This window comes from Calliphora vicina, chromosome 2 (genome assembly GCF_958450345.1).
Source record: "Calliphora vicina chromosome 2, idCalVici1.1, whole genome shotgun sequence".
Taxonomy (NCBI): domain Eukaryota; kingdom Metazoa; phylum Arthropoda; class Insecta; order Diptera; family Calliphoridae; genus Calliphora; species Calliphora vicina.
In genome coordinates, this window is record NC_088781.1 from 59,719,866 (window position 1) to 59,733,004 (window position 13,139).

General features: G+C 37.1%; 1 protein-coding gene across 1 annotated transcript; it reads left to right on the forward strand.

Moving 5' to 3' along the window:
- Positions 1-11,525: 11,525 nt before the first annotated feature.
- LOC135952123 (phosphoglycerate kinase) lies at positions 11,526-12,978 on the forward strand. The gene is made up of 2 exons (XM_065501925.1): positions 11,526-11,667; positions 11,782-12,978. Exons 1-2 carry the CDS (start codon positions 11,606-11,608, stop codon positions 12,965-12,967), a joined length of 1,248 nt encoding a protein of 415 aa, XP_065357997.1. The 5' UTR covers positions 11,526-11,605; the 3' UTR covers positions 12,968-12,978.
- Positions 12,979-13,139: the final 161 nt, after the last annotated feature.

Here is a 13,139-nt window from a genome sequence, read left to right on the forward strand (position 1 = left end):
TTCTATTTTTAAAAACTACTACTTAATCATTGATTATCACTAGAATATGGACACAGATTAATGGTTTCAATTGGAGGTTTAATAATAAAATTTAAATTGTGAAGAACAAAATTCATGAATTATTTTTAAAAACTGTTTTTAACTGTAACTAGTTGTTCAAAATGATCGTCTTACATGGCATTCCTCCTAGGTCTAAGTGAAATTAGACGTTCAAAATATCGTTGAATTATTTTTGAGCATTGTTTTTGTTTGAAGGACCGAAGGATCTTTTTCATAATCCTCGGAAGAAAAATCTTTATCGTCCGAGCTCATTTTCACAAACAAAAATATTTTTTTATAAAATTTTTGAAAAATTTGTTGTTAAAATATTTGACTTTATTTTCACAAATAAAATTATTCAAAGAAAATTTCTATGAATAAAAGAGTATTCTAAATTTTTTAGTTGAATATTTAAATATTTTTCTTTTTTTTGGAGAAATAAAATTATTCAAAGAAAATTGCTTTGAATAAAATCTATCAACAAATTTTGGAATAAGTAAAATAATATTTTATTCATAACTAGTTGAATAAACTAATTTAATATTTAATTTTTACTATAAAAATATAATTTGAAAATAATTACATGTTTTCATATTGATTAGAATATTTTAAAATCTATTCATTATATAATAAATAAAATACAACTTATTGTTACTAAAATACAAATACTATTAGTATAATTTTATAAAAGTTTATTAAAAACTTTTAAGTATAATTTATTTAATATCGTATTCTATTGAAATCAAATAATATTTATTGCTTTATATTCTAAATAGATATATATTAATTAGTATCCTATTTTCAATAATATAGATTGATTTCAATATAAATTTATTTTTTTAAATATAACTAAAATTCAAAAATAATTAAGTTTTTGGAAATATTTTGAATAAAAATATTCACAATTTACAGCTATGACAATTACCCTGATTACCATCATGGCCAGGGACCCATATAAGCGTTATCCTAGAATGTCTCGCTATCTCATTAAGGGATACCCGGCATTCCTCGGTTAACCTAGATGTCGTAAAGACACCCGCTATTCCTTTAACGGCAGCCTTGCTATCGGTAAATATACATATATCACCAGATATTTGATAAAACCTCAGCCAGTTGGATGCACGTTTAATGGCCGTAATTTCCGCCTGAAGAGCCGTACAGAAGTTAGGTAGCCTGAAATAGGATTTAATCCCATAGTTCTCAATAAAGAAACCACCACCGACCCTATTGCCCCTCTTTGAGCCATCAGTGAATACCCTTATGACATCATCAGGGGGTAAGAGTCCGCGCTGCCATGAATCCCTATTCGGGATCTTAATATGGAAATGCATATCGAAAAATGGTTTTGCGATGCAGTAATCGACATTACTATGTAAGTACCCATAGTAGTTCAGTATCTTAGAGTGCCCATGATCTTTACCATACCACGAACATCCAGCATTTAGTCTCACAGCAGAGTTGAGAGCCATTTGTATCACCATCAAATCAACTGGTAACCAGTTCAGGATAGTAAAAAGTGCCTTAGAGGGGGTAGTCCTTATAGCGCCTGTAATCAGTATCGCAATAGTCCTGAGAACTCGTTCCACAGCCTTACGGTGAGTAGCATTATCCAAGGCGTTCCACCACACCAACACTCCATAGAACAAGATGGGTTTAACAACTGCTTTGAAGATCCAACTGATACCCTTCGGCATAATACCCCAGTTTGTACCAATTGCCTTCTTACAGGAGTAGATGGCTACATAAGCCTTGTTAATCCTGTTTTGAATATTCAAATTCCAGGACAATCTTTTATCTAGAATGATGCCAAGATACTTCGCATTATCTCTAATCTCAAGACTGATTCCATTCAGTCTAGGTGGTCTGAAGTCATCGATCTTATACCTCCTAGTGAAGAGAACCAGTTCCGTTTTTTGTGGGTTCACACTAAGACCACATGAAATACTCCACTCACTCAGTGTACTTAATGCTGATTCCATACAACTGGATATTGTATCCAGAAATTTACCAGATATAAAAACTGCAACATCATCAGCATATGCGACTGTCTTGATCCTTCTGTTATCCATCCTGATCAACAGGGAATTCATAGCCAAATTCCACAGAAGTGGTGATAAAACACCCCCCTGCGGGGTTCCACGATTGGCCACTTTTAAAACACTTACACCACCTAAAGTAGCACAAATGACTCTATAACCGAGTATCTTTTCGACTAGTCGGCGAACACATAGATCAATTCCCAGTTCATCCATCGCAGATAGGATGGCATCGGGCCTGACATTATTAAAAGCTCCTTCAATATCGAGAAAGGCAACAAGTGAATACTCCTTATGTATTAGCGACTCCTCAATGGAGCCAACTAGCGAATGTAGAGCTGTTTCCACAGATCTGCCTTTGGTGTAGGCATGTTGGGATTTAGAGATGAGTTCCGACGGAATGGTCATTCTCAGATATACGTCAATCACCCTTTCTAGGGTTTTCAGCAGGAAGGATGCAAGGCTAATTGGCCTATAATCCTTTGGTTTAGTGTGAGTCGCCTTACCACCTTTAGGAATGAAGACTACTCTGCATCTCGTCCACCATGTGGGGATATAGGTCCATCTAATACACGCTGTGTATATGCTAATGAGCCATGGTACAACTATTTCTTCGTTCTTTTGAAGATCAGCAGGAATAATGCCATCCGGCCCAGGAGATTTAAACGGGTCGAAGCTTTTGATTGCCCATTGGATTCTATCCCTGTTTATCGGAACAGAGTTATCACCCGGAGCAACAGAATCGGCAGCCCCATTCATAGTCTCATCATCGACTGGAAGGCAACCTGGAAAATGAGTATCTAATAGGACCTCAAGTGTTTCCCTACTATTCAGAGTCCATCTACCACAGGGTTTCTGGATATAGCTCGGTACAACCGGTGAAGTTGATAGAATTTTACGTAATCGGTTAGTCTCAGAGGATCCTTCCACGCCGCTACAGAAGTCCCTCCAGGCTTTCCTTTTCGCATTCCTCGTAAGGTTCTTAAAGTGGTTCACCGAGGACTTATATTCCGGCCAGTTACCCAGCCTCTTTGCCTCGTTGAACAATTTACGACACGCCCTTCTTGCGTGTGCAATCTCAGGGTTCCACCAGGGTGGCTTATTCCTACCCCTGCAGATATTCGGCTTACAGGCCAAATTAGTAGCTGATTGGAACGCTTCTGTAAGTGCCTCAACTGCTACCTCAATATCGTCCCTATTTTCAATAGTGGGCGGGTTTGGTAGAGACCGGGAGAGTACATCACTCTGCAACTCCCAATTGGTCTTCCTCCTATTTAGAATGGTATTATCATTCCTATAAGTTACACTGATATTGAAATCAATATATAGATGATCAGAAAAAGAGCAGTCGTCGGAGACAGCCCAATTGTTAATCATACTGTGGTGCTCAGCACTCACAAGTGTTAAGTCTAGTACCTCACTTCTGTTTGAAACAATGAAGGTAGGTTCTGAACCTCTATTAACTACTTCCAAACTACTATTAAGTATGAAACTGAAAAGACTCTCACCTCTTGTGTTGGTGTCGCTGCTACCCCATACAATGTGGTGCGAGTTAGCGTCAGCACAGATAACCAATGGTATCCTGGACTCATTCGCCTTTTTCACAGCACTACGGATATCATCGTTTGGTGGATGCTCCCCGTGGTCATGCGCCATGTAGCTGGATATCAGCCATAACAAACAGCCTTCATTAGTTTCCCATGAGACTGCTACTGTATCTTCATTACTGTAATCAGACAGAATGAAGATTTTCAAAGAGCTTTTAGCCAATATACAGGATCTAATTTTACCTGCGCCTTTAGCGAAGTAGAGCTTATAGCCCTTCAAACATAGTCCACAGATACGGTCCTGATGGACCCAAGGTTCCTGGACCATGACTAGCTCCTCCCCGTTCTGAGCAATTCGGAGGAGCAGTGCAGCTGATGCTGCTTTAGAGTGGTGAAGGTTTATCTGGGTCACCCTCACCATGCTCCATTTTTACAATAGTGACGTCGGCGTCCTCCTGGTCAGAATTCAGGAGGGCGTCCTCGTCCACCACCTCATCCATCCGTTCAAAGAATGTACCAACTAGTTCAGAGACTGAGTTGGTATCTTCAGTGTCGGCTGGATCAGTGGCGTCATTGCAATCCATGCCCTCTTCCGAGAGCATGGGCTTTACATCACCTGAGGATGTATCGCCTTTGTTGTCGCTACGGTAGACACGCAGGATGATCGTACCAAATCCATAGTAGACCTTCCCTTGTGCCTTCCTTAGCGGCCCCAAAGAGTCCTTATTCAGGACAACGATCGCTTTCCTTGAAGAGCCCTCAGCGTCCGTAACCTTAACAACTTTCCAGTCTTGAGTTGGAAGCTGTGGGTTACAGCACTGAAGGATCTCCAAGATCTCCTCCGGGCTAGATGGCTCAGCTGGTATTTTAGCTATGGATCTAGGCTTTCGGGGTATCTCACTCACAGATACCACCTCAAGCCTAGACCCCGGCCAAACCTCACCCAGTGATGCGACGGCAGTCATTAGTAGCAACGCTGAGCGTTCATCTACACAAGACATAAGTTTTACGTGACCCTGGTACCAACCAGCGTCATCGCATTGTGGAGGAGTGCCTGGGTTCTCTTTGAGAACTTTCCAAAACACCCCTACCAGTTTTTGCTTCACCATATCCCAATTCAATTGAGATATGGATCCGTCATTCGCACTCCGGAAGATAACCGCCCTAACAAGACTGTCTTTGACAATCTCGCTAAAGGATTTAGCTAACGACCTTTGTGCCGCTTTGGGACGTTTAGGTCCCGGTTGCTGGCTCTTGGTCGCTGTATCCTCCTCTGAACGTTGCCGTTTAGGCCCCGCTGGTAATTCAGCAGAAGGAGGAGCGGTCTTGAGACCAGCAATATAGGCTTTCGCCCAGGAAAGCGAAGCTTGTTGCTCCTTAGTGAGGTCCTCGACTTTTTTCGAGCCAAGTGCCTCAACAAAGCGGTAAGCGGAACGCCTGGTGGTAGCAGCCCTTCTAGCAGGGTTTTTATGCCTGGGGTTAGTTTCAGAGCCGGGATTGGCCAGGGGTGATGCGTCTTCAGGACAGGAGGATTCCTTCACAAGACCTGAGCGCACAATTGGCATATGGGAAGCATCCGTGAGGGGCGACTTAGTCGCTTCCCCCTTAGAGGCACCCGAAACAGGGGATTTAGCCGCCTTGACGACTTGGGCTTTCGCGGCTTTGGAGGTACTTGGAGAGAAGTCCAGAGGTACCTCGCCGCTTAGGTCACTACCACCTATTGCCTTGGATTTTTTACAATCAGCCAATCTGGGTATGCCAGATTGACCTCTTGCGACACCAGTAGCATGCAGACTAGTCTGGCCCGGTGTGATCACCTGACTAGCCTGAGTTGCAGTAGCATTCGACTCACCACAGCCCGAAACCATCGCTGTGGGAGTAGGGTCCCCGGAGATTATGAAGCCCCCGACCGGGTACATGGGGCATGACTTATCCTCTTCCATTGAGTCCTGATGGACAATTACTTACATTTTATACCTGCTGCCAGGTGTTGAGATAACTGCCGCCCCATTGGAGAAACAGACGCAGACCACCAGCCGCCCAATATGGGAAACAGACGCTGGTGGATTTCGGACGGACATTAAAGAGTCCTTACGGACCAGCCGGACTATCCACCTTAACCACCCCTCTCAATGAGGGGAAAATGGTTCGATGGAAATAACATCTGATAGCCGCCCCAGAGGAGAACAGACGCTATCAGACAAAGGGAGGGTAGTTCTTAGTATCATGCTCAACGCGTGCCCTTCTGGAATGGGAGACCCTGCCAGAGACAGCCAACTCAAGTTAAACTGTCCCCTCCAGCATGGCCAACGCGAATCATCGCACTTAAGCCTCTACATCGCGTCAAGATGACTACCCATCGTAGAGGAATAGTGGATGTTATTATTTATAAAAATTGTAAATTGAGTAAATTTATTGAAGATAGAAACTGAACTAGAAAAATATTTTTTCTTCACATAACATAAAATTCAATTACAAATCGATTTTAAAAATTATTGTTTTACAAAGTGTATTAAATACAAGTATTAAAAACATTTTGTTCAACAGTAGCGGTACCTTAGACTTAACGGTAGCCAACCTTGCTTTAAACCAACACGGGATTTACACAATGACTTTTCAGTCATGCAAATTTTCGCAATTCCAGGGACCGTAAATAACGGTTATCCAGAAAATTTGAAATCAAAAAATCTCTATGTTAGAGCCAACGAAGACCTATACTGTTATATACCAATATATTCGTATTGACGTGCTCTTTCGATGGTGATATTAAAAATATGATGTCAACTCCACAGTTAACAGTTATTTTGAACGTAAAAATAAAAAGTCGTCATAAAAAAACTCATTTGAGGTGTTTTATTTTTCTCGTCAGTAAAAAAAATCATTTGAGGAGTTTTATTTTTTCCGTCATAAAATAAAAGTTATTTGAAGACTTTTGACACTTATAAATTTGCTACTTTACACCACTTGCCACAAACTCATAAAGTCATGATTTAAATTCACAAAAAATCCATCGTGTAAATTCGGTATAACTCAACATATTTTCCACATAAGAAATGAACATGTTATGTGTATTGTTAAGGGCATAGAGAATAGACAAAGAGCGGAAACTCTCCTGTCAAAGACCTAACTCAGTTGTCAGAAACCTAAGTGGTGAGAAGTATTAGTAGGAAAAAATATGTGAAAACAAAAACAACACTCGTATGTGTGATTATTTTTATTAATTTTTTTGTTTGAGTTTTTTTGTAGTTTCCGCTCTATGTTTCTCTATGGTTAATGGCATAGAACAAAGTAAATTAATAAAGTAGACTCAGTAGAACAGCTGACTATTTTTTTTACTTTGGTCTGAACTGTCAATTCACTTGTGGTTGTTGTTGTGAAAAATACAAGCCCAAAAGCAAAAACAACAACAGGCAACTTTGACAGCTCAGACCTTAAACCAAAAACAAAATTGCTTGTGGTTTTTGTAAATGTTGTATTTGTTGTAGTACTGTCGCTACTTTATTAATTCACTTTGGCATAGAATAAACACCAAAGTAAATTAATAAAGTAGACTCAGTAGGACAGCTGACTATTTTTTTTACTTTGGTCTAATCTGTCAATTCACTTGTGGTTGTTGTGGCGAAAAATACAACAAGCCCAAAAGCAAAAACAACAACAGGCAACTTTGACAGCTCAGACCTTAAACCAAAAACAAAATTGCTTGTGGTTTTTGTAAATGTTGTATTTGTTGTAGTACTGTCGCTACTTTATTAATTTACTTTGATAAACACATAGAGCGAAAGGAGAGAGTAATATATATGGAAAAATTACTCTCTTTTCACACATACGGGTGATACAATAACAAAATACATGCAATACATTCTCATGAATTAGGTTTTTGACAACAGACTTGGTTTTTGGCTCTCAGTTACCTATCTAGTTGTTGTCTATGGTTAAGGGATTTTGACAACAAGTCAAAATCTGTTATAAAACATTGGTATCTAAATGTAAGTAACTAAATTTTTATTTTAGAAATAAAATTATTAAACTAGTTTTTTTAATAGTTTTACTCATACTAGTACAAAATTCTGTACGACAAATCTGATAAAATTTGCGGATTTCCACAGAAAAAGAATTACGATTTCTTGTCACTTTTTCTGTTTATAAATAACTAGCTGTCCCGGCAAACGTTGTTCTGACATAGCTCACACAAAGTTTGAAGACTCCCGCCAAGGCGTATTTAACAAGGTGACAGCAGTGGCGAATTGAAATAAATACAGGCGAATTCACTTATTTTTTATATATAGAGTTTGACATACGGACGTACGGGCGAATATTTCGTATATATGTAGTTTGACATTTGTGCGTGCTATTTCTATAATCAGCTGTGCTGCCGATGGCACCTTATTATATGCACCTTGACTCCCGCTATAAAGGGCACCATACACTATCAAAATGCTTGATGTCACTTTCGTGTAATTTGATGCTTTGATGTACACTTGATTGATGACTCGTCAATCTGCATTTTATTTTCGATTTTGTGGTGTTAACACCAATAGCGGGAATTATATTTAATTTTTATTTGCACTAAAATGTATTTAAAAATGTCAATATCGTATGCAACTTTAATTGCAATAACGAGAACACGTTGAGAATAAAGAAAAAAACCAAAATAATAAGCGAAATATGTAATATAAAAAGTTATTCTCTTCATCCGACACGCTCATCAACCTCACGCCTTGAAATATTTTTGTAAATGACTTCGTGATTGATGAGAAAACACCATACACTATCAAAAAGTTACATCAAGCATGCTAAAAATCAAAATGTTTTTGATTTTCCATCAAGCGTTGTCGGTGTCACACATACAAACACATTTTCACTAATACTACCATAGTGCTTGATGAGTATTTTGATAGTGTATGGTGCGCTTAATAGTACTCCAGATATGCAATAATAAATTTTTACTTTGTATGTGAGGTGCCTTGCCCATTGTACCTATGTAGGTCAATTGTGAATTTAAACCATCCAGGGACCCACTCAAACACACACAACAAATTTCATCGAAATCGGCCTAGCCGTTAAGGAGGAGTTCAGTTACTAACACACGTACAGAAGAATCTTTATATATATAATTCTTCTGTATGTGTGTTAGTAACTGAACTCCTCATTAACGGCTGGGTAGCAGTGCAATCACGCAAAATAAGGTTATTCTGCGATTTGGATCGCGATCCATCAATACTGCATGCTACACGTTCAATAAATATCGCGATCAATATATATTGAACGTGTAGCAGTGCCCTTACAATGGATCGCGATCCAAATATCACAATATATATTGAACGTGTAGCAGTGACTTAACTTTTCATCATTGTTAACGCCTTGATTGTTAACCAAACTCTCACAACAATAGATTTGCTTCGTATTCTAGTGTTACGATGTGTGTACACTGAACCAAATTTCTTATGAAATATCCTTCACTAGCAACACTTGTAAAATAACTCATGTTCGTTTTTTAATTTCGGTTTCACATGTATAAGAAACTCACCCATAGACGACGCCCGCTGGCGTTCTGCTGGAGACCAATGCTTTACATCAAATATTTTAAATGGAAAAAAATTTGAAAATTTTTAATACCGAGGGGACCAGGTCCATTCAAAATACGCCTATTTTTTATGTAAAATTAAATTTTATGGCAAAAATTCTCAAATCGCATATTCGATATCAAAATATACAGGTATGTTCTGTAATCCACGTGATTTCAAATCACATACCGTTTTAAAATCACACATGTGATTTGTGCCTGTTCTGTAAATCACACTGTTATTATATTTTTCGGTGTGATTTTAAATTTTCGAAAGCACAAGAAAACAGCTGATTCGTTTATTTTAAATGTTTTGTTTTGCTAATAATTTTGTAGAAATATTAAAGTGAAAATAAAAAAATGCCTGGAGCTTCTGTTATATCTTTAATGGAATTAAAAAGAATGGAACTACATTTTATAAAAATTTTGCAAAAACTATGGCGCAAGCTCAACCACTATGTCAAAAAGAAAACAAAACAGTAAAGCTGCCACAGTACACAATTGCTTTTGGTTACCACTTGCTTCAACTTTGTTGGATTTTTTTTTCCAATTTGCGCAAAAAACTTAACGCATATTGATAACTTATAATATAATCTAACAAATATTATAAATTTTATGACGAATTCTATAATTAATTTAAAGATATTGAACATATTTTAGACAAACAATTTTAGACCGGCAAGCTTCCATGTATTTTCGAAAATCATAAACAGCTGACAACTGAAAACAAACCTGAAACCACAAAAGAAATCACAAAAGCAAATAAACTTATTACAGCAGAAAAGGTGTCTCTAGATTTTTATTAAATTGTAGGTGTTTTTTTAATAAAACAAGTAATTCTATAAGAAAATTAATAAAGGACATATTGTTTAATTTATTTAAATAATTTATTTTAATATTTTCCATTCAATAGCCGCAGAAATAACCAAGTGATTTGAAAACATTAGTGACTTTGTTGAACGTTTTAAAATCACAAAATTATGTGCTCAGAACACCATTTATGTGATTTCAAACCACTTTTATAAAATGTGATTTGCAGAACATACCTTATAGTAACCAATTTTAGATGGCCCAATATGTTTTTAATTGTTTTGTAAAGGGTTCCGATAACCCCGACCCTGTATCTCGTTTCTGTATTGTATGTGAGAAACATTTCATTCGAAACCATGGCAGAACAAGCAAGGTACAATTATTGGAAAGTATATTCTCAATTATTCATTCCCTATAACGTCAAACAAAAGAAAATTAGAAAAAACAAAACGAAATGTCTAAAACAAAAATAAATTAATTTTTGGTTTTCAAATTCTGTATTTACTTTTTTCGTGAAATATTTAATTCAAATTAAAATTGTTCCAAATAAATATGTGTTGGTTTTGATATAATGTGCAAAACATCGCGAAAACAAAATAAAAAGTGATAAGAGTAAATGCTTTATTTGACGTTGTAGGGGTAAATATTGACAACTCTCCCTAATAATTGTACCTGGTTGATTCTGCCATGATTCGAAACATTTATAAACTTCTTGTTAAACACAGGGCGAGTATTAGTAAATCGTTTACTGTGTCTGTACTTTTAATGTATTCAGTTTAAACATTACATGACTACTAGAATTTTTAAATTATTTTCTATGTGAAAACTTCTCCCAAGTTACAGAAACGGGGTATTGGTATAGATATTATAGCCAAAAAATTTCCATTTTTGGGATTTTTCAACACTATTTGGGAATTGCGGTATTTTTTTTTATTTTTCCATAAATAAAAAAAATAATAGACAAAATCCTCTATCCATTGATATATAACATGTCTTCCTTATATTTTTTCGTGGCATATTAATTAGCGAAAACTTAACAACTCGCAGAGAATTTAAAACAAGCTTTTATTTCAATGCTTTAAAATTAATAAAATTAAAATTTATAAACTTTAAATACAATTTATTACAATATACAAATTAGATGATATAAAAGCTTGACGCGACAAGTCCAGCATCAGGAAAATATAGTGGTGACAAGCTTTTATATATCATACATATAAATTGTATAATGTAATAGTAAGATTTCATTTAAAGTTTATTTTCTTCTTTTTAGAGCATTCAAATAAAAGTTTGGTTTATAAATGTTTTTTTATTATAATTTTATTTACTTGAATATTTGTTCTGTTTATATTACCAACAATAAAATGTTTCCTGACGACAGTCGCGTGTTTTCCGGCAGCGGTTCCAATTGTAATCAGAATGTAAAATCGCTAAATTTGAGCAGAAAATCGCTTAATTGCCATCACTGTTTTTGGTAGACATTGATTTAACTGACCTTCGTTTGACATTCAACCGTTGGTGATTTGTTCAGAAAACTTTTATATCCCATTTAAGCGGTAGACCGAACTCCAATTCGTATCCTTAAAGTAGTCAGTAATAATTTTTTGAAAATGGCTTTAAACAAATTAAGCATTGAAAACTTGGATTTGGCCGGTAAACGGGTATTAATGAGGTAACATAATTAGACTTATCAGCAAATAGCATAGTCCATACGTTTTTATTGAGGACAAATTTTATGTTTCGATTTTGATGTAATCAAATTGTATGCTTACTTTAATTTTTTTAGAGTTGATTTCAATGTTCCCATTAAGGATGGCAAAATCACTAGCAACCAACGTATCGTGGCTGCTTTGGACAGTGTTAAATATGCTTTCTCCAAAAATGCCAAATCCGTTGTGCTGATGTCTCACTTGGGTCGTCCCGATGGCAATAAAAATGCCAAATATACTTTGGCCCCAGTTGCCGAAGAATTGAAGAAATTGCTTGGTAAGGATGTTACATTCCTAAATGATTGTGTTGGCGCAGAAGTAGAAGAAAAATGCAAAAACCCAGCTGAAGGCAGTGTTATTTTGTTGGAAAATTTGCGTTTCTACGTAGAGGAAGAAGGCAAGGGTGTTGATGCCACCGGCGCTAAGGTCAAGGCAGACCCTGCCAAGGTTAAAGCTTTCCGTGAAAGTTTGGCTAAATTGGGTGATGTCTATGTCAACGACGCTTTCGGCACAGCTCACCGTGCCCATAGCTCCATGATGGGCGAAGGTTTCGAAAAGCGCGCTGCCGGTTTGTTGCTTAACAAGGAACTTAAATATTTCTCACAGGCTTTGGATAACCCACCAAATCCTTTCTTAGCTATTTTGGGCGGAGCTAAAGTTGCTGATAAGATTCAATTGATTGAAAATCTTTTGGACAAGGTCAACGAAATGATTATTGGAGGTGGCATGGCTTTCACTTTCTTGAAGGTTTTGAACAACATGAAGATTGGATCCTCTTTGTTCGATGAAGAAGGTTCCAAGATCGTTCAAAACTTGGTTGAAAAAGCCAAGAAGAACAATGTTCAACTTCATTTGCCTGTCGACTTTGTTTGCGGTGACAAATTCGCTGAAGACGCCGCTGTAAGTGAAGCTACTGTTGAAAGTGGAATTCCCGATGGTCATATGGGTTTGGATGTAGGACCTAAAACTAGAGCAGCTTTTGCTGCTCCAATTGCTCGTGCTAAACTTGTTGTTTGGAATGGTCCCCCCGGTGTCTTTGAATTCGCCAACTTTGCTAACGGCACTAAATCCATTATGGATGGTGTTGTAGCTGCCACCAAATCTGGCTGCGTCTCAATTATCGGTGGCGGTGATACCGCATCGTGCTGTGCTAAATGGAATACCGAATCTTTGGTATCTCACGTCTCCACTGGTGGCGGCGCTTCTTTGGAATTGTTGGAAGGCAAAACATTGCCCGGTGTTGCTGCTTTGAGCAATGCTTAAATGCAAGAAAATCTACTATTAAATTATTATTAAGCACAAGTTTAATTGGAAGCATATTTCATTTGGCATAAAATACTGCCCTGCGCATAACAAGCAGTTATACCACAATAAATGAACAATATACTATGTATGTAATATTAGATGTATACACGTTATTTAGTTGTTCAATAAA